Source organism: Gracilinanus agilis, chromosome 3, assembly GCF_016433145.1.
Source record: "Gracilinanus agilis isolate LMUSP501 chromosome 3, AgileGrace, whole genome shotgun sequence".
NCBI lineage: Eukaryota > Metazoa > Chordata > Mammalia > Didelphimorphia > Didelphidae > Gracilinanus > Gracilinanus agilis.
Genome location: NC_058132.1, coordinates 134,046,627 through 134,073,871, shown reverse-complemented (window position 1 = coordinate 134,073,871; position 27,245 = coordinate 134,046,627). Strand labels below are relative to the sequence as shown.

General features: G+C 34.5%; 1 protein-coding gene across 1 annotated transcript in view; it reads left to right on the top strand.

Annotated features, from left to right (window-relative positions):
• PDS5B (PDS5 cohesin associated factor B) overlaps positions 1–27,245 on the top strand; it is a 154,548-nt gene that overhangs the window by 49,172 nt on the left and 78,131 nt on the right. The window contains exons 12-17 of the mRNA XM_044668269.1: positions 2,302–2,453; positions 3,616–3,729; positions 10,431–10,512; positions 17,515–17,563; positions 23,112–23,251; positions 24,014–24,129. Coding sequence (XP_044524204.1) covers positions 2,302–2,453; positions 3,616–3,729; positions 10,431–10,512; positions 17,515–17,563; positions 23,112–23,251; positions 24,014–24,129 — 653 coding nt within the window. The remainder of the gene's footprint in view (positions 1–2,301; positions 2,454–3,615; positions 3,730–10,430; positions 10,513–17,514; positions 17,564–23,111; positions 23,252–24,013; positions 24,130–27,245) is intronic.

Below are 27,245 nucleotides of genomic sequence, written 5' to 3'. Positions count from 1 at the left end.
CTATAAGTATTTAGTGTAATTGCAAAAAGAAGGAGGCCAAAACAACTCACAAATCATCTCAGCCAACAAATATCTGATCTTATAGGAGCTAGTGTCAAGATTGGTTTAGATCAGTGATGGGCAAACTATTCTCCTCAGGCCAGATCGAGGCTCTGGTTTTCCCATCACTGCCTTAAGCAATTCCCTAATCACTATGCCCCCACATCCAGATATAGTGATTAGGGAATTGCTTAAGGCAGTGATGGGCAGCACAATACTGCCTGGATCTAGGGAATAGTTTGTTTATCACTGGCTTAGATTATAAACTCATTTGCAAATGGCTGTTGAGAATACAGTGGAAATAATCTGATCAATTTTATTAAATGTATTTTGGACAGGTAATGAAGGTGACCAATGACTAAGAGGAAGAATAATTGGGGAATTCCTAGCTCTCTTAATTATTTTAGGTTCCTCTATGAAAGACATTTATTTTTAAAACATCAGTATTTTCTTAGTTTGTGCCTTATGGATGCATATTAAGGAAAACGCCACAATCTCTAAAGAATCAATGTTTGGTTTGCCAAAAGACAAAGAAGACATGCTTAGTTGATCTAATAGATAATAGACGTATTACCAGTGGTAACTGCAGCATAAAAAGTGGTATAAAATATAATCCAGAAAATTTATGGTTTCATTTCAGCTCAGTTTTTAAAATATTAAGTGCCTGCTCTGTGCAAGTTTCTGTGCTGAGTATACAAAGGAAAAAGAAAACAGTCCCTTGACTCTAAGCAGTCTATATATTGTACTGAGGAAACAAGTGAAGAAGAAATAAGGAAATAATTTAAAAAGAGAGCATTAATAACTGAGAGGGGAAGAGAGAGAAGAGCAAAGATCCTATGTAGAAGGAAATCCTGAAGTTGTTGTTTGAAAGAAGCTTGAGATTTTTGGGGACAGAAGTCAAGAAGCAGTGCATTCTTGAGATGGAAGTTTACTTGTGTAAAGGCGTTAAGGTGGGAAATGAAACATCACAAATAGGGAGCTGTTAGCAATCCAGGTTGACTGGAACAATGCTTAAAGGAGAATAAATATAAAAGAGAATTAGAAAAATTGGTAAGAGCTATACTATGCAGGACACTATGCCAATGTCAGATGTTTGTGTTTTATTTTAGAGACAATAAGTAGCAACTGAAGATTTCTAAATCAGGAGATCTGATGGTCAGATTTATGTTTGAGAAATTTGGCAGTTATGTGAGAGACATTTTGGAGACAGGAGAGATTCAAAATGGGGAGAACAATTTGGAAATTGTTGCAGTAGTACCAGACCTGGAAAGAAGATGGATTAGTCATGATTACAGCATTTGGCACAATGCATGGCACATAATAGGTGCTTAATAAATGTTTATTAATGAGGAGGATGAGAATGATGGTGACTAATTTAGAAAAGCTAATTAACCCACTTCCCTAAGGTCATTTATAACTTGGGCAAGTTACTTATCTTTTTGGGTTTGAATTTTCTCTTTTCCAAAATTGAAGGGATTGGACTAGTTGATTTAAAGTTTCTTTTAGTTCAGAAATCCTGTCATCTCCATTATTTTACCTCTCCATGGATTAATGTAATCTCTGAGTTCATAAAAGCTATGTGATAGGTATATACATTTGGATAGTTCCTACCAATTTGGAAAGATTTCCAAAGTATCCTTCAAAGGATGGATGATGTATCCATCTTCCAAAGACCAGTCAAGCTAAGTTTAGAAACTTTTCTCATTGAGAGTTTAGCTCCTAGGCTGACAATATTTTTTTGTCAACAGAAATACATTTAAGCAATCTCCCAGGTCATGGGATGCTTTGGTAGAGTTATTTATACTCTTGGAATTACAGATATTTTTGAAGTATTATAGAATTAAACCTATCAACTTGTGCTTAAGTTGCTTTTAGTTGTCAGGAAAATATAAAGTTAAAGTTTATGGCAAGGGAGTTTTATAAAGCAATTTTCCTAAATTCATTATTTGTCCATTTATTTGGATTCTTAATTTTTGCATCTTTATATCATGGTATGAATTCAGAAACTCAAGCTTCCCCCTTTAAAATTTTTAAAATTCAGAGTATAAATTTGTGGCAGACATTTTATTGGGTAATATTTTCTTATAGAGAAGGTATATTCATAAGTATATTTGGTTGTTTAGCAAATTGATATATAGAATCTGATATCACAAGGTACTTTTCTAATAAAGTGAAGGAAAGATAATTTTTAAATGACCTTTTCTAAATTTATTTCATAGAAATGACTTATTTTTAAAATAAGAATATGTATATTTTTTTAAGTGGCGAGTAAGAAAAGAAGCCATGATGGGACTTGCCCAAATTTACAAGAAATATTCGTTACAATCAGAGGCTGGAAAGGAAGCTGCAAAACAAATTTCATGGATCAAGGACAAATTGCTACATATATATTATCAAAACAGTATTGATGACCGGTAGGTTTGAATTATTTGAGTGTTATCAATTTTATTTTCTGATTCGTTATAAAGTTACTTTGAAAATAACTTGATCTTAATTTCTCTTGAAAAATCACATATGTATTGTATATAAATTTAAGTTTATTTTTATCATTTTTAGAGAGAGAAAACCCTAACCAATTAACCAAGTCCTCTTTCTGTGAGATTTTAAGTTTAAGGGCCTAGTTTTACTTTTTAGAACATCATTTTTTGTTAATAGTTAATTGGAAAGTTGTTATATGGATAGCAAAGATTTAAGATTTTCTTCATGGATTTGATAATCTGCTCATATTCCAGATTTCCTAAAAGTCTGAAGCCAAAAAATATATACAGATTAGGAACAAGGAATCCACCTGGAAAGATTTAAACTAAGTCTGGAAGTATTCATAGTCTATGTAGTCATAATTTCTTGACATTTCTAAAATTGTCAGGTGATCTCTGAGATACTAGAGATCTACAGAGAAAGGACTGAGAACCTTCTGTTCTGAAGAATTTGAAACCAATAATAATAGTCAAAGACTCCTATTTGCAACCTGATTGGTTTCATTTTAATCAACTAACCAATTAATTAAAAGCCTTTTTCATCTTAGAATCAATACTCTGTATTGGTTCTAAGGCAGAAGAATGGTAAGGGCTAGGCAGTGGGGGTGAAGTGAGTTGCTCAGGGTCACATAGCTAGGAGGTGTCTTGAGGCCAGATTTGAACCTAGAACCTCCTGTCTCTAGGGTTGGCTCTCAAACCCACTGAGCCACCCAGCTGCTCCCAACCTGATTGGTTTTAACAAAAACTTTTGAGTTTTAGGAAAAGTACCACTTATACTTTGTTATATGTTAAGTGTTTCCTTAACAAGTTTTGCAGTTTTTCATATGTTAAAAAAACAACAGTTGAAAGTCTTTAGACTTTGCAGACTTTCTCATGCTGCTGCTTAGTAATTTCTTAATAATTTTTAGCATTTTTTTTTGCCTACTGCCAGAACTTTACTCATGATGGAAACAAATATGAATGTAACTCCATAAGTTGTTAGCACTTATTTGTAGCATTTCATGTACAATTCCTATTACCTTTTTAAAAATGCCATGTGAAAGCTTATATAACTATTGCTTTTTTGTCAGTAAAATCTTTTCTCAATATTCCCTTACAGGTTGCTTGTTGAACGCATCTTTGCTCAATACATGGTCCCTCACAATTTGGAAACTACAGAAAGAATGAAATGCTTATATTACCTGTATGCTACATTGGACTTAAATGCTGTGAAGTAGGTTTACTATGATGTTCACATTAGTCTTTGACTTTGGCAGTGTTATTACATTAAATAAAAGGAACACAAGGAACAAAAATATTTTAATCACAAAATTCAAATTTAGTTGAACAAACATGCCCCAGGTTTGAAGTCTGAAGACCTTAAATTGAAATCTGGCCTCAGACTTGCTGGTTTTGTGACCTAGGCAAATGACTTTGCTTCTGCCCTCCTTAGTATACTCAAATGCAAAATGGGGATATCCTACTTCCTGCTTCCCAGAGTTGTTGGGAGGATCAAGTGAAATAGAACTTAAAAGAGCACTTTGCAAACTCTGAAGCTCCATATAAATGCCAGCTATTATCTGTAGATAGGGCAATATGTTCATAGAAAAGTGAATGCAGAATTTGTACCAAGTAATTTTGAGGTTTGAGGAGATTGACATGCCAACAATTATAGGAATCAAGAAGGCCTTTTTTAGAAAGTGGCACCTGGAGTCAATCCTTGAAGTGGAGGTAGAGATTCTAAGAGGTACAAATGAAGAGGGAGAGCATTCTGGCATGTGTAGAATAGACAGTTTTAAGGTATAAAAATCAATCTGGAGTTATAGATTGTAGCCAGACATGATATGCCTTAAAGGACAAACAAAAATTTATATTCTAGAGCCCCTGGAGTTTTTTGGCCAGCAGATGGGCAAGTTCAGATTTGTGCATTAAAACTATCAAATCTGCAACTGTGTAGAGGATAGATTATAGTGGAGAGAGATTAAAGCTTCCAATTTAGAGGGTTGTTGTTCAAATGGGCTGAAGAAGAGGATTGGTGACTAGCTTTTAGCACAATTCCTAATGCTTAATAGGTACTTAACGTTTGTTCATTTGACTAGAACTGGGATATGAGTAAATAATAGAAATGGATATGTGAGGTACAATAAATAAGACATAGCAATTTATTAGCTATTGGGTTAGTGGAGCATCAGTTGGGGCAAAAGAGAATTGTTGAAGATGATTGCAAAATGGCATAATTAAAAGGATGGTGGCACTTTAACCAGCATGAGGAAGTTATTAGGGGAGATGGGCCTAAGGAGAAATATAATGAGTTAGATGAATTTGAGTTGCTTATGCTGGTGTAGCTGTCTAGTAAGTAGACTTTTAGTGATGTAGAACTGGAGCTGAGGAGAAAGAGTAGGACTGTATATAGAGATAGGAAGTCATCTGATGATGATAATTAAGCTGCAGGAGCTAATCTAATCACCAAGTAAAAGAAAAGGGCCAGGAAAGAGCCCAGGAAAGGGGTACACCCATGCATAGGTGGTCAATAATGGCCTAGCAAAAGGAACTGAGGAGAGAGGTCACACTGTTAGGAAAATAAGGGAGAAGGCAGTATCATTTAACTTCATGGAAGAGAAACTCTTGTTGTGAGGAAGATTACTTAATTATTATTTAGGAGACCTAGCAGACAGGGCTGGAGAATTCTAAATGGAATGGAGAAGCAGGAAGTATGACTCTCTCTCGGAGACGGACTCCATGGTGGTTGGGACAAGTTGTAACTGATCCTGGGAGACCTCAGAGGAAGTGGAGTTTGCACCCAGATTTCTTGAGATCCTGAAGGAAGACTGTCATCTACTTGTGGGAGATTTTTAGTAGAGACTATTAATCCCAACCTGAGTTGCAGGTTAACTTGGGCTGGGTTAGCTCCCAGAATCTACCCACCTGAAAGAGTACAGCTAGTGGTCCTGGAAGAGCTGCAACATCGCTGGAGTGTGTCAGGACTCTGCTGTGAGGATTCTCACTTCAGTCCTGCTATTCTTTGGGCCCTGTCTTGCTTTAGGTCTCAGTTTTGTGTAGATAAATTCCTCCCCTGACCCTGTGGTTTGCCCATAGTCTGGAAGTATAGAAACCCCTATTTCTATCCTTTAGACCAGTGATTCCCAAAGTGGGCGCTACTGCCCCCTGGTGGATGCTGCAGCAATCCAGGGAGGCAGTGATGGCCACATTTTTTTTGTATTACATTCTATTCTGAGTTCAGTAGTTTCATAATTTCCAGGGGGCGCTAAGTAATATTTTTTCTGGAAAGAGGGCAGTAGGCCAAAAAAGTTTGGGAACCACTGCTTTAGACCATAGTTCCTTTTAAATTTGTCACAAACCCTCTTGTCATTTGTCTGCTGGTATTCACAGACCCCTTGTCTTTGTGGAGCAGGGTGACAGTTACGCCTGTCACTTCTGTCAACAGACATTTTCCTTAACAGTTAAACCCAATTTCCCTAACTTGTTAAGTCCCCATCTTTTGTCATTCCTGTCTCCTACATACCCTTCTGAACCCACATATAATATTTAAGTTATCTCTCCTGGTTTTTCCCATAAGACTCTAGGAGAGAAAGAGGATTGTCAACTGTGTTAGGTGTTGCAGACAGATCAAGAAATTGTTGGATGTTGTTTCCCTAGTTAGTGATCTTGAGAGCAATGAATATTTTTGACCTTTCTCTGTATCTCTAGAGCTTAGCACAGTGCCTATAACATAGTAAATGTTTAATGAATGATTGTTGGCTTGATTTGAGGAATAATTACTGAGAAAATGGTATTGGATTTAGTATTTCAGAAATCATTGAAGTATACAGTTTCAGGAGAATGGTGAGAAACTATCATTATGGATTGTGAAAGTGCATGGGGGAGGTGAGAAAGTAGAGACGATGAATACAGATAATTTTTCTAGGCATCTGCTGCGTCAGGGAGGGGTACAAAGGAAGATAGCTTATGAGATGAGAATCTAGTGTCTTTTTTTTTTTTTTAAAGAAGGGCAAGATCTGGGTATGTTTATGCTGCTCAGTTATTTCCAGTCATGTCTGACTTTGTAACCCCATTTGTGGTTTTCTTGGCGAAATTCATTTTTCATAATTTTAAGACATTCTTATTTTCTCTTTGGGATTGTTGAGGTGACACATAATCATTCTCTAAATTCTTGCGCCTTCAATTTACTGTGCCCCTCTCACATGTATAAATTTTGCAGGAGAACTTGCTGTTTCATGATTGTTATTTTGGCTTAGGTAGAAATAGGTGATATTAAAAGTAGAGATGAGGTTAAGGCCAGAAAGTAAGTTTTTAGCTTATAATGATGATGATGATGATGATGATGATGATAGCAGCTAAAATTTATATAGTGCTTACTGCATGCCAGCATTTTGCTAAATACTTTACAAATATTACCTAATTTGGTCCTCATGACAACCCTATGAGATAGGAGATATTATTATCCCCATTTTACAATTGAAGAAACTTGGGTAGGCTAAGATAAAGTCATTTGCACAGGGTCACACAGATAATAAATGTCTTAAGGCTAGATTTGAAATTAGATCTCTATTTCCAAGTTTTGTGTCTATCCACTGTACCACCTGGCTATGCATAGGGCTCCTATGTGTATCTTGAATAGGAAATCTCTTTATTTTGAATTACTACTTTAAAAGAGACTATGTAATCCCTATTTCTGTAGCCATGTATTTCATAGCATTGAAGGATTTTTGGAATTGGCTTAGATCTTAGAAATTTTTCTAATTTTACAGTTGAGGAAACTGAGGACAAAAATGTTTAAATGATTTGATAGTCAACTTATTTTTCTTTGAGAGAAAAAAATGTTTGAATTAGTATAGTAAAAATGGACTTGAATAATTTTATATATTATCTTGTGACTTCTCTGAAAGATTAAGAAATTCATTCCTAGTAATATTTGATGCTTAATGCTACACATTTTCAAAGTACTTTTCCTTGCAGAACATAGATAAGTAGTGTGTATGAATAGTGTCTACTTTTTGTTGTTGAGTTGATTAGTTGTGTCCAACTGCAGATAATCCCATTTGAGGTTTTATTGGCAAAAGTACTGGAGGAGTTTGCCATGTCCTTCTCCAGTTCATTTTACAGATGAGGAAACTGAGGCAAACTGTGATGTGACTAGCCTGGGGTCACACAGCTAGTCAAGTCATCCTGACTCCAGGGCCAACACTAGCTACCCAGCCACCTAGTTGCCCCATTCTCTATTTTATAGAAGTTATAAACATGTTATGCGCTTTTAGAGCTAAAAATTCCTTATTTAAAAAGATCTGATTTACATTAAAAAAAAATGAAGGAAATCTGTTTATCTCTTCCTTTTCCTGTAGAATGATTCCTTCCATCATTTCTTATGGCACATTAGTAGTCCATCATAGATATATACACACAGACATCCCCCACTTTGTTCAGCCATTCACTGAAAGATGCGTACTCCTATTTCCAAACCTTTGCCATTGAAGAGAGAGCTGCTATAAATACTTTTGTGCATATGGGTCCTTTTTCTTTGATTTTCTTTCCTGTGTTACTATGTGGTATTACTGGGTCAGAAGATATGTGTAATCTAATAATATATTGGATATAGTTCCAAATTAGATCCCAGTTCCCACCAATAGTGGATTAATATATCTGTTTTCTGATAGCCCCTCCAACATTTGTCTTGTCTCTTTTTTGGTCAGTTTTGCCAATCTAACATGTATGAAATAGAATTTCAGAGTTGTTTTTATTTTGTATTTCTCTTACTTATCAGTTAAAGTTTTTCATATGCCTATTTAAAATACTCATCAGAAATTAGATTGCTCTTGCTTTTTCCTCCATTCAATATTATTTTTACTTTCAAATTCTCTATCCTTCAAAACCTTTGAAAAGACAAGAAAAACAAAATCCATTACAGATATTGGCAGCTATGCAAAAAAAAATTCTTGCATTAGAGATGTTTAAAAAAAGAGAAAAGGTTCATTTTGCGTTCATCAACACTATGTGTGGAGGTAGACAGCAAGTTTTATTAGGAGTTCTTTGTATGCATGGTTGGTCATTTTGTTGATCAGAGTTGCTAATTTTTTTCAAGAGTTCATTATTTACAGTACGGTTATTATATAAATTGTGCTCCTAGTTCTACTCATGTTACTTTGTATCAGTTCATGCAATTCGTCCTAGGTTTTTGTGAAACTATCTTCTTCATGATTCCTTTAGAAAAATAGTATTCCATAATCTTTATATACCATAACTTATTCAGCTATTCCTTAGTAAATAGTATTCCCCATAGCTTCCAGTTCTTTGCCACCACAAAAAGAGCTATCATAAATATTTTTAATATAAAAATATAAATATTTTTGTTTATATAGGCCCTTTCTCCCCCTTTTTAATCACGTCAACACTTTTAAGTACATTTTGCAACTTAAAAAAAAAATCCTTACCTTCTGTCTTAGAATCAATATTATGTATTGATTTGAAGGTTGAAGAGCAGTAAGGGCTAGGCAATGGTGGTTAAGTGACTTGCCCAAGATCACACAGTGTAGGATTTAAATTAACACTCCAAGAATTATATTCTATAGAGTTTATTAATAATCACTTGAAGTAGAAGGAATAAAAAGGAAATAGAAGTAACAAAAATAATTATCTAACAAAATTATGACCATGTGAGCAATAGTCTCCTGGCTTTTACCTCACACCACCAAACTGATCAGATCAAGAGCATGAGAGGCGGGGCTACACAAAATTTATAACCTCCCTAAGTCAGCATGTAAGGTAAGAACTTCCTGTCTCTGGGCATGACTCTCAACCCATGAGCCATTAAGTCTTGAAAAGGATCAGATTTAAATTTTTTTTTGGGGAAGGGCTGTGTGTGTGTATGTGTGTGTGTGTGTGTGTGTGTGTATTTACAATTACATGTGAAAAAAGAGGATATATAGACATATTTATATATATATATATATATATATATATATATATATNATTATCTAACAAAATTATGACCATGTGAGCAATAGTCTCCTGGCTTTTACCTCACACCACCAAACTGATCAGATCAAGAGCATGAGAGGCGGGGCTACACAAAATTTATAACCTCCCTAAGTCAGCATGTAAGGTAAGAACTTCCTGTCTCTGGGCATGACTCTCAACCCATGAGCCATTAAGTCTTGAAAAGGATCAGATTTAAATTTTTTTTTGGGGAAGGGCTGTGTGTGTGTATGTGTGTGTGTGTGTGTGTGTGTGTATTTACAATTACATGTGAAAAAAGAGGATATATAGACATATTTATATATATATATATATACATACATACACACACATATATATATCCAAATAATTTCATTTGTGTATTTCAGTATTTTCTTTTAAGATTTATAAATTTGGAGGTATTCCATCTTCATTGATTGTTGATAACATAGATATGTGTACACACATAAATGTCAGCAAAATGAACCAAATATTGGTATAATGTTTTTCTTGACTTTTAATTCTATAATTTTGTATTTGGTTAACTTGTGATGATTTTTTTGGGGGTCGGGCACTATATTTTGATTCTTGTACATATCTACAAAGGTCTGATTTCCTCTTTAAGTCGATGTTGCTGCCTTTGTTCACAAATCATAGCATATGTATTTTTTGGGGGCATTATTTCATTTAAATTTCTTAATTTTTTTTATCTGTGTTCTATTATTGTAGCTACTGTTTGGTTATAGTCTTGCATAATTGCTCATAATGCAGTTGTTGACCTTTTTATAGGACATTTGTAGTATAGTAATTAGTTGGAAAATAGCTATAGTTTTAAATAAAATGATGTAAATTTGGAGTTATTTAGGAATTATGAATGCTACATATTTAAAACATTTAAATATTTTTAGAGTTATTATCAAGGTAGTTCTCTCTTGGAGTTTATGTTTATCTGTTGATATTTTTCAGAGCATTGAATGAAATGTGGAAATGTCAAAATCTTCTCCGTCATCAAGTAAAGGATTTGTTAGATTTAATCAAACAACCCAAAGTAAGTGTAATTTTTTTTTTATTTTTGGTTGCTTAAATTATTTTTGGTGTTGAAGGAACCATTATTTTCTCAGTTTGAACATCGAAGGGGATAAGAGGTCCAGAGTTGCAGTTTGGAAGACTTGTATGCTTGTCCTACATCTCATGTGTGCTTTTTTGAGGACTTGGGATAGGCCACTTAACCTTTCATTTTTTATAGGCCAGTTTTTGAGACTAGAGTTAGAGATATTTAGCTTGTCATTATTTGAGGTTTCATTTAGTAGTTCCTTAGGCTGATTAAATCGTTGCAGTGATAGTGAACCTTTTAGGGACCCCCTGCCTGGCCCTGGCCCCTAGACTGTGTGGCGGTAGCACTCCCCACTCCCCTCTGCTTACAGTGCCCTGCTCCCCTGCCTTGGAGGAGGTGGGGGCCAGGGCTGCGCTCCCAGCTCCCTCTAGCCTGGGGAAGCCTCCTCCTGCAGCCATGGGGCCTCACCCTTGCATCCAGCTGCCCCAAGGGCTGGCTGAGTGAGGGGCCTACTGCTGGGCTTCAGTGGGCTGGGAAGATGGTGCAAGGCTAGGGTGTAGGCAGCTCTGAGACTCAGCATCCCCAACTCTGTTTGTGGATGGGCCCAGCCAGCTCCCAACTAGCTGACACCCTGACAAGCTACGTCCTGTGGCCATAGGGACTTTCCCCTGTACCCAGCCCTGCCTGCTTATTGGCCTGCAACCCACATGGGGCTGGGAGCAAGGGGCAGAGGGAGCACAGTTAGCCTTTGGGGGTTGGGGTCACTCTCAGACTGGCAGCTGGCCAGGAAGGAAGGAAGTGGAGATCTTTTAGGGGGTGGGGCTGGTACTGGTATTAGGAAAGGAGACCCTCTACCCCCATTCAGCCCCTAGTCTCAGATAGGGGCAGGAGAAAGGAAGGGGCATGGCCTGAGCACTCTGCTCAGGGGAGAAGGGAATAAGCACAGAGGTGCAGTGGAGAGTGGGGGAAGGTAGCAGTTCTACAGGGGACAGTCCTGCATGCCCACTCTGCATGCTGTCTTTGGCATGTGTACCATAGATTCACCGTCATGGGCCTAGATTTTAACTTGCCATCAACTCTTCTCCTCAGGATATTCAAATTCTCTCTCTCTCTCCTGTATATTGTGGTGTAAGACATCTCTTCTTTTAAGAGTTTTTACATTTCGAAGGTACCAAAAGAAGTCCAAACCACCTTTACATTTTATTTTTATTTTTTAGTGATAAATCATTTAAAAGGTAAATAGAAATCAGATCTGTAATTTAATTGGTAGAGGAAATTTCCAGGTGAGGAACTTTCTCTACCAATTTAACTCAACATCTTCTCTGCAACTTACAGTCTCAGAGCATTGCCTGGGACAGTGATAGGGTTACTGACTTAACCCACAATTATATGGCTGTTATATGTTGATGGATGGATTTGAACTCAGATCTTTCTGGTTTTAAGATGACTTCCTATTGACTATAACAGGATGCCTCTCAGCTGATAATTGGGAAAACATGACATCTAATCATGAGGGATAAGTATCCTTGTGTTTCTTGTTCTTTTACATCCAGAACACTTTTACAATGTCTTAAAAATCTTTATAGAGTGGAAAAAATATTAGACCTGAGATTTTGAAGGCCTGGTTTGATGTTTTAACTTTCTAGTTTTTTGACTATGGACAAATTACATAATCTTTTTGAGTCTCCATTTCATCATTTGTAAAAGGATTATAATCCCAATAGTAGTTTTTTGAGTTTGAGGCTCAGATGAAAAAAAAAATTTAAGATGCTATAAAAATGTCACCTATTTTTTTTCTTCTAATTTAAAAGCCTCTTGCTCTGGATAAAAAAAAAAATAGCTTTGCGGTAATGGTTTGAGGGGAAGGGAAATGAAGGGATAGTGGTGAGAAAAGAAATTACTATAAAATGGAATTATTTCATCTGAAGGCCTGTGTTCTGTGACTCTGCTTCCTAACTTGTACAAATACTTCTCTGCACCTGTTTTTTGAGATCTCCTGCTACTATTCAGGAAAAGACAATTGATGCCAAGTGAAGGGAGTAGAACCTGGAGAACAAATTATATAATCACAACAATACTATAAAGATAGAACTTTGTAAGACTTAGAAACTCTGATCCATAATGATTCCAATGGCTTTAAGTTTATGAAACAATGTTTTCAAACATTGTCATCCTCTACTCTGCTTTTAAGAAAGCATCTCTAGGACTGGTTTTCTCATTTATATTATTTGCCATTTTGGGTGTGATGAAACAAATCTTTTCACTTACTCTGTATCAGTTTTGGTAGATCTTTCCATGCTTCTCTGATTTTATAATAGTTATAATTTCATATAATACAGCAATATTCCTTTATGATAATGTGTCACAATTTTGTTTAGCCATTTTCCAGTTGATGGGCATGTTCTTTGTTTCTAATATTTTGCTATTACAAAAATTGCTACTATAAATATTTTGGCATATATGAAGACTTTTTCCTGTCAGGGGCTTCCTTATGATATAAACCAGGTAATGAAATCTCTTGGTCAGCATATGGACATTTTATTCACTCTATTTGCATAATTCCAAACAGCTTTCCAAAATAGTTATACTAATTGACGGTTCTATCCAATAATGCATTAGTGTGTTTATCTTCCCACAGCTCCATCAGTACTTGATTATTGCCATTTTGTGTCATCTTTGTCTCTTTTCTAAATGTAGTATGAAACTTGGTTGTTTTCATTTGCATTTTTATTATTGTATTTTTATTGATAATTTGGAACATTATTTCATGTGGTTATTATTATTTTGCATTCTAAAAAGTGTTTATTGTCAAGGTTATGACATCATAATTCGATAAAGTCACTAGAGCTCATTTATCTGGCCATCTGTATAAATGTGAATTTGTATGTATATACATAGAGATGATAGATGAGATATATGTGTGTATGTGTGTATACATGTATGTATTAGAAATTGTATAAGGATAATGAATGAATAAAAACCAAAGATGAATAGAAGAAAAATCCCTCCAGAGTAAAGTTGTTGGAGTCTAACTCATAGAACACTAGTGATTTAGCATTGAGTGACAAAAAGGTACCATCAACGAAATATGTACAAAAAAGACAAATATACTAGGTTGTCTTGCAAGAGGGAGTATTAATTGCATATATTTTTCAATTGACTGGTCTTCATGTTACCTGTGAGAGGAGGGCCTTGGCAGTTTGGGTGAATCTGCTGTTGCTCACTTAGGGGAATATAGACACAAGTTGCACAGTATGGATAGGTTTAGATAGGTTTCAGAGAAAATTTTGCAGTTAATAAATTTTGCAGTTAATAATTAATGAGATCACAGATCCATTTGAGTATCATTTCTTTTTGTTGGATACACAATTTTTGTTTATTTTTTTCAATAAGGAAAAATCTGCCCTTTTCCTCTCCCCCTCTCCCCCCAAGAAAGAAAGAAAGATTTTTTCAAAATCTCTGTTATAAGTAAGTATAGTCAAGCAAAACAAATAATTGGCTATGTAAAAAAAAAATGTCTCGTTCTGTATTCTTGAATCTTTCATGTTTGGACTAGTGAGAAATTAGAATCATAGTTATTCATTGTGCTGATTAGAGTTCCTAAGACTTTCAAAGTTCTTTGTCTTTGCAATATTATTAACATTATACAGATGGTTCTCCTGATACTATTAATTTCACTCTGTATCATTTCATAGAAAATTTCCTATTTTTATCTGAAAACATCCCCTTCATCATTTCGAACAGCACATTAGTATTCCATCACACTTATATACTTTAATTGGTTCCGCCATTCTCTAAAGATGGATGCCCCTTTAGATTCCCATTTTTTTGCCACCCCATAAAGAGCTATACATATATTTATACATTCTTAGAATGTCTCCCCCAGGAGTACTTTAATCTACCATCTCTCCTACCTCCCTTATTGTTCCTCCCCTTTTCCTCTTAATTCTCTTTTGAGTGGAATATGTTTCTGCACTGAATTCTGTGTATATATTATTCCTTCCTTTGACTAATTCAGTTGAAAAGTCCAACTGCCAGCCACTGCACCTGCCCACCCCTCAGTGGCCTCCCCCACCCCCACCCCCTTCATGATATGGTTTAGAGGGAACACAATCATCTCTCCAAATTAGATTGTAAGGAGTTTATTCTTAGTTAATCTTTTGATTATTGATTTGTTGACGTTTTAAAAAAAATTAACTGCTTTGTTTGAGTTTCAGAGTTTCTGTGAAGCTTTGATCTTTTCATCAAGAAATCTTGGAAGTCCTCTGTTTCAATAAAAGGTTTTTTTTCCCCCACGTAGGATTATATTATTTTGCTTGGTAAATTATTCTTGACTACAAATAAGCCTATACCTTTGCCTTCTGGAATATTATATTCCAAGCTCTCTGCTTCCTTATGGGTATTGGCATCTAAATCATATGTGATGTGTAGCCATGGCTGCTTAGTACTTGAATTCTTTCTTTTTGACTGAAGTAAAAAAAAATTTTATTAACCTGGAAACTAAAAACTTTGGCCATAATTCTCTTTAAAAACTTTCATTTTGGAGGCAGCTGGGTATCTCAGTGGATTGAGTACCAGGCCTAGAGATGGGAGGTACTAGGTTCAAATCTGGCCTCAGATACTTCCCAGCTGTGTGACCCTGGACAAGTCACTTGACCCCCATTGCGTAGCCCTTATGGAAGGTAAGGGTTTAAAAAAAAACAACTTTCATTTTAAGGTTTCTTTTCAGTAAGTTACTTATGGATTCTTTCATTTTCCACCTTCCTTTCTGGTTCTAAGAGCTCTGGGAAGTTTAAACATTTCTTGAAATTTAGAATTTAGGCTCTTGTTTTGATCATGGCTTGCAGGTAGACCAGTAGTACTTTTTCCCCTTGATTTGTTTTTCAGGTCAATTTTTTGTTTTTTTGTTTAACTGTGAGATCACTGATATTTTCTCTTTTTAGTCTTTTTATTTTGTTTTAGCATTTCATGTTTTTCCATGTGGAGTCACTGCCTTCTGTTTGGTCGATTCTTAGTTTCAGAGAATTTGTTTTTTGGACAAGATTTTATATCTCCTGTTAATTCATTTTCCTGGTTTTTCTTTATAAATACCATTGCTGGGTTTTTACCCCAAAGAGATCATAGAAAAACAGACTTGTACAAAAATATTTATAGCATAAATGGCTTTTCTTTAACATTTTTTCCTCTAATATCGTTTAGTTGATAAAAATAATCATTTTAACTTAAAAAAAAACTCTTGCTTTATAAAAATTGTTACAAAATTCTAATTGAGTCATAAAAACAATCTGGCACTGGCTAAGAAATAGAATAGTGAATCAGTGGAATAGATTATATACACAATATATTGGAGTAAATGACCTTAACAATCTAGTATTTGATAAACCCAAAGATCCCAGCTTTCCGGATAAGAACGCAGTATATGACAAAAAAATTCTGGGAAAGTTGGAAAATACTATGGCAGAAACTAGATATAGACCAATATTTCATATCCTATGCCCAACATAAGGTCAAAATAAGTATATGATTTAGACATAAAAGGTGATACCATAATTAGAGTTACATAGAATAGTTTACTTGTCACCTCTAAGGAGAAGGGAAGAATTTATGACCAAAATTCTAGTTAAATTTATTTCCTACCTATGTTTTTAAGCTTGTAGATGTTTTGGAGTAATTCATTTCTATGTTTAAATTTTGAGTGTATCCTGTTCCTGTCACTGAAACAGCTTTTTATGATGAGATTCTTTTTTTTTGCTTTTTTTCATTCTTTCAGTCTACTTTTTATCTTTCACTTATATTGGAGCAAGGTTCTATGCATTTCTTGGGGGGAATACCTGGGTTGGTTCTGCTGATTTCTTGGGATGTTCAGTTTTTTAAGCTTTCAGTGCTACCCAAATGGTTCGTATCAAGGTAATATCTGGTTGCTCTTCTGCTGGCCTGAGCTCTGCAAGTTCTTGATCTGAGTTTGGGTCCAAACAACTGTAGACTGCTTCTGGGCTTAGCCACTATCATCCAGTGAGGAAGCTCTTATTGGTTCAGAATGATAGAATTGCAGACTCTTGCTTTGAGATTCCTGCTCTTGTTATTTCTATCATTTTCTGTTACTCTGCCTTTTGGCTCCTCTACCATTTGAGTATTATTTCAAAGAGAATTCAGCTTTACCATGTTCTACCAACTTAAATAAAGATAGATAATTTCTTTTTTCTTTATTTGCACTTTTAAAACTAAGGCCTTTTTAAGTTGGAATTTTTGTGTTGCCTTGGCATAAATAAATGAAAGCTTGTCAGTGAGTTATATAGATCATATCTGCTAACTACAAATAATATTTTGGAAAAGCATCAGGAAAATTTTAAGCCCTGATGTTCCTGCATGTAGTAGAGTGATGAGAGAAACTGGTTTATAGTTTACCTAGGTTTACTTTGTTTGGGAAAATCTGCTGTAATCTAATTGGCAAGCATTTTTTTTTTCAGAATAGAAAATAAACTAATAAGGTAAAGATGTTTTTGGAATTTTGGTTGTGTTTGTTTTAAATATCATTTCAGGACTTGAATATTGACATGTTATCAATGCATATCAACAGAAAACATTTACTTTGCATTTTATCAATGGCCCCAAGTCTTTTGGATGGAGAATATCAACAAATCATGCTTTCAGAAATGATGTGTAATGAAAAGTCAACTTTTTAATGAAATTTTAGTTTATAATGAAAATTATAGAGGCATCATGGTATAGAGCACTGGTTAAACTTGTAATCAAAATTATGTGGTTTTATATCTTTGTTGACTCTTACGTGGTTTGCAATCCTTGGCAAGTCAGTTAAACTCTCCTGGCTTCCGTACATTAACTCCCTAGGACTTGTTTATTAAATTGAGTATTTATGTAACCATGTGGAGCAGATAATTCTTCAAGCTCATGAAATAAAAAGAATCTTTTATATATTTACATATAATGAAAATTATTTGCAGTGATTTACAATTTTATTTTTTTTTTTACTTACAGACAGATGCCAGTGGTAAAGCCATATTTTCAAAAGTGATGATAATTACAAGTAAGTCATTTAAAGTATTTTCATATAATTCTGAAGATTGAATTTAAATAACCCTTTTGGATGTGAATTTTAAGCATTTTGTGTAGTTGCATGCAAATGACAATATAGGAAAAGTAGATAAACTCTCATTTTCGCTACCTTTCTTGCTAGTTTTTGTATTTTGCAATTTTTTGATGTTCTTTTTCTATGTGTAATACTTTGGATATTTTAGGAAAGAAGTTCTCTGGATAGTAGCATGTTTATGTCTCCACAAACACACTGAATGGCGGCGTTCTCATGAATATAACTCTCATTTCTACCAATTTCATTCTACCTCTACCACATATGGGAATGTTCATACCATTGATAAGAATGAACATTATCCATAATTTTTCCAGACTATTGAAATCCCTCTACATTATTATAACCTTATATTCTTACATCTCACCATCTACCTCATACTTGTCCTTTTCAATATTTACCATGATTTAATATTCTTTATTCTCTCTTTCCCCCTCTGTACTTCCAGTCTATCTACCCTTGTTCTGGTCTCTTTTTTTCTTTATTCATCCATACAATATTAACTATACTTGAATAGTTTGCCCTTCTGTTTTATCATTAGTTGTCCCTTTCTTTAACTCCAAATCCCATCACCCATTTGATTCATATACCTGGAGAAAATCAAGTAACCATGCAACTGACCTTAGTGTAAATTTATGTTACATAATCTAAACTGGATCTTCATGTGGTACATAGCAACCCTTTATTATTTTATATCACATTTCTGACATGGGCTTTTCAGAATCTTATCCTCTTTTTCTTTTCTCTTTTTTTTTAAACTTTTAAACTTTTTGTTTATTTACTTATTTATTTGTTTGTTTTTTTAAGGGGCCCTTACCTTCCCTCTTGGAGTCAATACTGTGTATTGGCTCCAAGGCAGAAGAATGGTAAGGTAGGCAATGGGGGTCAAGTGACTTGCCCAGGGTCACACAGCTGAGAAGTGTCTGAGGCCAGATTTGAACCTAGGTCCTCCCGTCTCTAGGCCTGGCTCTCAATCCACTGAGCTACCCAGCTGCCCCCTTATCCTCTTTTTCTTAGACTTCCTAAACTACCTCTTTCTACCTCATCTCAGTGGAGGGCCTTGCCTCCTACCTTCCTGAGAAATAGAAGACATCTATTATGAACTTGCTCTTCTTCCTCACTTTATATCTCAAAAAAAAAATCTTCTTCATTCTTCATTCTCTCCACTTTTGCTCAAGTCTCTTAGAGAGTTGAGAGTTCTCTTTTCCAAATCTCACTCTTCTACACATACTCTTTATTTTTTAAAAATCTTTATTTTCTGTCTTAGAATCAATATTAGGTAGTAAGGGCTAAAGATTGAGGTTAAGTGACTTGCCCAGGGTGTCATAGCTAGGAAGTGTCTGAGACCTGCTTTGGACCTCAGACCTCCCATCTGTAGGCCTGGTTCTCTATCCACTAAGCCCCTACCCCTTACACAAATGCTTAAATCCTATTTATTTTATCATTCCTTTAAGTCTCAGTCCCTGTTTAGGTAGTAGACTAATAAAGTGGAAAAAATGATGTTTTTTAGAGTTAGAGAACCCAGATTCAAATCCTGCCTCTACCATTTACTAAGAATTTTACCTGGGGCAAGTGACTTCTCCAGCTCTCTGTTTCCTCCTCTGTAAAATGAAGGGATTTATTTCAGCTCTGGGTTTATATGTTTCTGCTGTGGGCATATATACTCTTCCCAGTAATGAAAAGTCACTAAAACACGGAGAACTGCCCGAGGAGTCAAGATAAAAAAAAGTAGGGAATGGAGTTGGAGGATTTCAGAGAGGAAGGCTCTCAGAGTTGAGACTCCTAAATCACAGAACCTGGGATCTGCAAGTTACCTCAGGTATCAAGTAGTCCAACAGGGATCAGAACAGGAATATTCTCCTACAGTATTCCTGACAAGTAAGCCATATGGCCTCTGGTAGAAGTCCTATAAGGAGAGAAAATTCACTGACTCAAGAACAGTCTGTTCCATTTGTGGGCACCTCAAATGGTCAGAGTTTTTTTTCTGCCATCAAGAGACTTAAGTCTGCCTTTTTGTAATTTCTACCCATGGTTTTCAATTCTGGACTTTGGAGCCAAATATGACATAGAATCCCTCTTTCACATAACCTTCAAATATTTAAAAAAACCTATCCTATTGAACCAAGGTCTTCTCCTTTTCAGTGTAATCCCCAGATCCTTCAGCAGATTTTCCCTGTACATGGTTCCTAGTCCTATCACATCCTTGTTGCTATCTTTTGGGATGCCCTCTAATTTATTCATGTCCTCCTTAAAATATAGCACCCAGAATGTAAATGACATTGCTTCTCTGTGTAGGGTGTGGATTCTATGGTTATATTGACTATAACCTCATTAGGAGTTAGGATGTTGAGCTATTCATGATCTCATTTTTTCATCTGAAAATCAGGAAGAGATTTTATCCTCATTTTGTGGATTCCATAATAAATACAAAGCTTCTAAGTTAATTACCCGAGGTCACAAGAATTGTTGCAATGAAGACATGAGTAGGAAGTAGGTCTGCTGAATCCTAATCTAGTGCTTCTTGAAGCAAGTATAAAGTATCCTTCCCCTTCAAAGCTGATCCTTTTTACAAAGCTTCTCTATTTCTTTTGGCACTACCACCATTCTTTCAGTTACCAAGCTTGTAACCGTGGTGTCATTTTTTATTCTTTCTTCTTTTTCAATACCACATCACTTTAATCCTTTTCTAGTTCCTATTCTCATCATCTTTTTCCTGGACTATAATAACCTTTTCTCAACAATCTGTATTCCATATAGCTTCCAGATTGATATTACTAAAACATAGGTTTCACCAAGTTAAGTTATTCCTTTACTAACACACACATAGTGGTTTTCATTGCCTCTAGGGTATGAAATATGAATTCTTTATCCTAACATTTTATATATATTCTCTTTGCCTTAGATAAGTGATCTCCCACTTCTGGAATGTACCTATTCCTCACCTCCGCTTCATTGAATCTCTTCCTTTAAAGCATTTATGTTTCTATAAGATCTTTCCTAATCCATATCAATTATTCATGCTTTCTCCTTCCTGAAATTACTCAGTATACTTTGTATTTTCTTGTGTACATATTGTATCACATCCCTAGAATGACAGTTCCTAGAACGCAGAGATTGTTACATGATTTATTTTTATTTCCTAAGCACCTAATTGATGCTTAATAAATATTTGTTGAACAGTTGATAGTTAAAGGGTTGGCTTATATTATAAAAATTTGTAAAATTATTCTATTACCCATATTTCCATTCCTTCTTTTTAGGAAATATGTTTTCTGTAACAAATAATGCACCTATAGGTTAATTGAATGTACCAGAAAGAAGAGAAAAACACATTTTTATGTTAGTATTATGCAGCTCAGGAAATTTATCATTGCTTTTGTCTCATGTCAAGGCAGCAAGAATTTTTCAAGCACTTATTTACCAGGGACTTTGCTAAGTTCTGGCAATATAAATATAAGCAGGAAAAAGATTTAAAGAGCTAACACTTTGCTGGGGGAAGACAACAGGTAAAAGGGAGCTGAAAGTTGGGAGTGTGGGAGAGTAGGTACTGGAGAAAAAATGATGCTTACTCAGCCTGGTGACATGGAAGAGAAAGACTGAAGAGTCAGGTATGCATCTAGAGAGAAATGGCAATATAGTTGGCCTAGGCATCCTACCTAAAATTGAGGTTCTCTGATGAACCAGCCAACTAGAGGGCACAAAGATATTGGGAATATAAAGAAAATTTTCTACATTTCTTGAAATGTGAATTTTGTATAGCTTTAACTGCACATTTTACCCTCTGATGAGCTAAAGTTTAGAGTAAGGATATATATTAATTGTATGAGAATACAATTTGATAATAGTTCTTTACTCAAAATTATTCTAGATCAGATACCAGGAATACCTTTTATTGAACATAGAGAACAAAGAAAAAGAATGCTACAGCTCAAGATATTTTTATTCTGATTAAATTTATTCTCTCTGGTAGGAGATGAAGAAAGATAAGGGCTATCTATAAATCATTCCTTCCATTCACTTCCAAAAAAACAAAAATATTGTTCTGCTATATTTTCTCTTCGTTGTCACTTAATTGCATTGTGAACATGAGTAGCTTGCTTAACTTTCCATGATTCGATTTTCTTATCTTTAAAGTGAGGGTAATAATATTTGGAGAACCAACTTCACAAGAAGATTATGGGGCTCAAATGAGACAATATATGTAAAAGCATTTTGTAGAATTTAAAATGTAAATTGTCATCTCCAGATTCTCAGCTTTGGTTAGTCCAAGTGACTTGAGTGTGATGTGTATTAAGTTGAAGAAAAATGAAAACATGGTTTTTGAACATAGACAGTGACCTAAGAAAGTATGAATTTTGAAGGAAGAAGATTTTAAAGAAGGAATCTGCTTAAGTGCTAGAGTGCTGGACTTGGAGTTAGGAAAAGGAGTGTTCAAATCTCACTTCTTAAAATAGCTATTTTAAGGGCCAAATCCCTCAGCATCTTTGCATTTCAGTCAACTCTCAAATTTTGAGTTATAGATCCATTGCATTCTGAAGAGATAGAGGAAGTTCCCATATTATGTCACCTCTGTTTAATGTTCAGTTGCTATAGCTAGATTTATTTATGGACTTTGATTTTTTAATTTAAGATATGGATTTAGAAATCCATCTAATGCTATTTGTATCTTATTAAACAAATTACATCAGATATTTTAAATTAGATAAATTTGTTAGTTTACAAGTTAGTTACTGTGTTCTAATCCTTAAGCTTGATCATTGACATTCTCTTCAGCATAAGAACTCAAAGAATAAATTATCATATAAACAAAGAGTATTAGTTATTTTTAACACATATTTTGCTAATACAGGGATACTGAGAGGAAGGTAAGAGAACAATGCTGACTCCTACAAAGGATTCTCTTAATGTTGTAGCCATTTTGCAGTGGTTGTACTATCTGGAGCTGCTTGCTCTCTCTTTGCTCTTTGCAAATGATCATAATAATCTCTTTGTGTGAGACTTTTCTTTTTTTGACAAAATGTTCAAAACCAAGCACAAAACCAATTTAAGTAAAACAGCATCATTTAAACAACTATTAAGACATTAATTGTTGTCACTAGTTTCAAGGGCTGAATCTGTCTAATGATCTTAAAATCAAAATTACTTTGGAGAAGTTAACATTTCTATGAGTTTGATATTTAGTACATTCTGTTAAAAAACTACCTAGAATTAATCAGTTAATTCTTTTCCAATTTAGTTTTTACATCTTAATGATTATCTTTTTAGTATACAATTCAGTTCTATAAATTTTTAATTGGTTATAAACAAGTTAGCCTTCTTCATATGAAAACTTGGCTCTTAGTTTACTGGCCCTGTTCTCAAAATCACATTCATTTTAGGATATGTAATCCCAAAATTGACATCCAAAGTTAATATAAAATGTTTATAATATCGGATTTTGAGAATGCCTTTTTTATAGTTTAATTTTATTTTCATTATTTGTTTAAAGGAAATTTGCCCGATCCTGGTAAGGCTCAGGATTTTATGAAAAAATTTACACAAGTTTTAGAAGATGATGAGAAAATAAGAAACCAGTTAGAAATGCTTGTTAGTCCAACATGTTCCTGCAAACAAGCTGAAGGATGTGTGGTAAGGATAACATTTCAAATATATAATATTTTATTTATTTAAAATGTTTTATTGATCTTTTTTTTTATATCAGCTTTTTGCCAGTTGCTCTTGCACTCCTCTTAAATCCACCCTTAAAGAAATAATGAAACAAAAGAAAAAAAAACAAAAAACTGACAATAATCACATTTTAAGCAGAATCTCTATTCCTCATAACTAATCAGAAAGTGTTCTCATCATCTACCTGTTGAGATCAATTTTAACTTAATTTAATTTGAATTCTGAAGTTTTTTTAGTGTACTTTTCATTTAAATTACGCTAGTCATTTTGTCTTGTACTCTACTTTCTCTATCAAGTCAGTCAAGTCTACTGATGTGTGTCTAAATTCATCATATTCATCATATCATAAAGTATAGTAATACTTTAAATACATGGAATCCAATTTGTTCATTCACCAGGTGATAGTTACTTTTTTCACAGTACTTTTCTATAGAGAAATGTGCTACTCTGAATATTTTGTTATTTATAAAATTTTTCCTTTGGGTACTAACTTCTTTGGAATATATCTTCTTTAAAGGGATCACTAGGTTAAAAGTTATGAACTGTTTAGTAAATTTTCTTACATTTTAAATTTGATAGGTGAGAGAACATAACTAAAAATTATATTAATGTTTAAATTTTTCACTTAGATGTTAGTTGTTTTTCTTATGGCAGCTTGATATTTTTGATTTTTAATGATTTTTTAAAAATTATGTCATTAATATTGTAAAATATGTATTACAGCGTGAAATTACCAAGAAGTTGGGCAACCCCAAACAGCCTACAAATCCTTTTCTGGAAATGATTAAGTTCCTCCTGGAGAGGATAGCTCCAGTGCATATAGATACTGAATCTATAAGGTATTTGAATGTCTCTTATTCTGTGAACTCTCTCATACCTTATGTATGTTATTTCATTGCCATTGCCATTTCTATTAATTCCTTATAGTAATCTTTTATATTTATATTTATTATTAATAGAATTAATGGAATAACTGTCATATTACTTGGCTTAGATTTTGCTCATCATTTAACATATTTACATCACCTCTCCTCATCAAAAGGCAAAGCTCAAGTGATAGAAATTAGTTTTATGACAAGCAAAGTGTAATTAGAAAAATTCTATTGAGTATGTACCATTTAGCACAGATATCTCAGTCAACTATTTTAAAGAATATTGAATAAAAGTTCATACAAAAATTATTTAAAAAAAATTCTAATTTCCAAAACTGGCTAGCTATGTGTTTTATTTATTTTATAGACACACCTTTTATCCTATACTCCTTGAAGGAAAGGTATATAAGAACTCAATTCTGTTAGTTTTTCACTTCCCTTTTCTTTTAAAAATATGTTTGTTACATTAAAATTCCCAGATATCTCCTTTCCTATCCCACAGTAGAGAAGTCATCATTTGGCAAAAAGATATGTGTACAGTGATCCCTCACCTATTGCAGGAGTCATGTTACAGAGACCCCTGCAAAAGCTGAAAATCCTCAAAGTAGTGGCATTATATTTATTTTATTATTTATATATAAAGGCTTTATAAACCCTTCCCACTCTCCTATAAACCTTTTCCACACTGTTATTAACCTATAGTCACTGAGCCAATCAGCACCCAGGATATAGAACACAGTGTTGTGGTTGGTCACCTTTCATTCCATCAGCCAATAGTGTGCCGTGTACAGTTTCATGTTGGCAAACTTGAGCAAATTGTAGTAGCATATTGCATTTCCATTGTGTACAGTATAGTATTCATCCACAAAATCCCACAATATAAGCAAAAACTCCATGATACAGTGAAGCCTCAATAAGTGAACTGCAATATAGCAAGGGACAACTTTATATACAAAACTGTGTCATGATTCTTTCTATTTATCAGTTCTTTTTCTGGAGGTGGTCATACACAAGTCATTCTTAAGACAATATTTCTATTGCTGTATGTAATGTTTTCTTGGTTCTGCTCATTTCATACTTCATTTCTGTGGTTTTCCCATGTTTGTTTTAAAAACATTCTGTTTTGAAGTCAATTTCGCATATTGGTTCCAAGGCAGAAGAGTGGTATGGGCTAGGCAATGATAGTTTCGTATCTTGTCCAGGGTCACCCAGCTAGGAAGTATATGAGATTTAAACCCAGGACCTCCCTTGTCTAGGCCTGCCTCTCAAGCCACTGAGCCACCTACCTGTTCTCCCCAATGTGTTTTGAAAAATTAACCTGATTGTCATTTCTTATGGAGCAGTAGTATTCTATCATAGTCATACCACAACTTGTTTACCCATTCCTCATTTGATGGTCATTCCCTCAGTTTTCGGTTCTTTGCCACCATAAGGTGAAGTGTTATAAATATTATAGAATATACAGTCTCTTTTCCTTTTTCTCTGCTCCCCTTTAGAAATAATCCCAAAAGTGGTGTTTCTGAGCTAAAGGTATACACAATTTAATAACTCTTTGAGTATAATTCCAGATTTCTCTCCAAAATGGTTAGATTTTTACTTTTTCATTATCCTAGAAATTTTGTATTAAATGATCCTAAAAATGAATTTGCCTAAAGCCTGAAATATTTTCGTCATGCAGAGGTGTTGTGATGGTGTTTATGATGAGACTGAAGTGTTAAAGGCATGTTAGGAGTTTTTTTCTTTTCACTTTTTTGTGTTATGCTTTTGATTCCCTCTACCCAAATTCCATTTAAAATAAATTAATGTTCTTTCTCTTGTCAATTAGCTTATGTGCCTTTCTTTTCCTAATTAAGGTATGAAATAAGCTTTTTTAGACTCTTGTGTGTTATTCATTTCTAAAATAGAGATTTATTATCTTCTAAATTACCTTAAAGCTCAAAGTTTCTTTGGTTGTTTATAAGATATGTCAGTTTTATTAGCAATGGGACCTTGGGCAAGTAATCAGACTTTCTCTGACCGTTGTTCATTTATTTGTAGATTAAAGGGATTCAATTGGAAGGCCCCTGAGGGTCCTTCCCTCTCTAGATCTGTGACCCTATGAATTTTCTTTGAGTATGGTTCATATTGCCTGGTAGCACTTTGATAAGTCCTTGATAAGATGTCAGTCTCTGGTATGGACCATCTGTCTTAAGTCCTAGCTATAAAATTCCCTGTTGTACCCTGAACCAGATTTAAGTGTAATTAGGAAATGTAAAATACAGTATAATATGGATAGTGTTAATTTGTGGTTTTCTGTGTCAGTATATTCAGGGTTCTTGCTTTGATTTTGATACCACTAAAGGGACCTATACTAATTTGGTGAAAAAGGGAATAGAGAGAAGAGATGTTAAGTAGGTAGAATTGACAGTCACAACAACTAAGGTGAGGGGAAGGAAAAGACGAAGGTGGCATCCTGGTTTTGACCATTGAAGACTGTGTAACTGCTACCACTAAAGACTTTTTTTAAAGCTTACATGAATACTTTCAGACATACACAGCTTTTTTACTCTCTCAACAATGCCCTTAGGGCCTAACCTTAGTAATGAGATCTTTAGGTCACTGACCATGTACAGCTTTACAGCTCTCAAAGTATCTTTCCATTTTGTTTTCTAAAATAAAAATCATAGCTGCTCTAGCAATGTAAATTAAATCATTTTAACCCATCAGATTCTCAGTTAACATATAATTACCAGGAACATATTTTGCAAGATTGGTCCTAAAGCAGCAGCAACTGTCTTTCCAAAACATATTCTTTCCAAAACAAGTTCTTTGGTCTTATCCAGTGGAATTTTTGTTCTAGTGCCACAACCCCCCAGGGATGCAGGATTACCTCCATAATATGATAAATGTTGAAGTAAGACTCTTGCAGGATATTTATGCTTTCTAAGCCATTGTTCCACCAGAAACTATATTTGGATTATGTGTATACTCAGACTTATATCTGCCACTAATTCTCATGCAGGTGTGTGTGGGCTCTTCAGATATCTATCTCATTTAATTTATCTAAGGTTCTGTTCATCTCCTTAACTTCTTTTTTATTCATT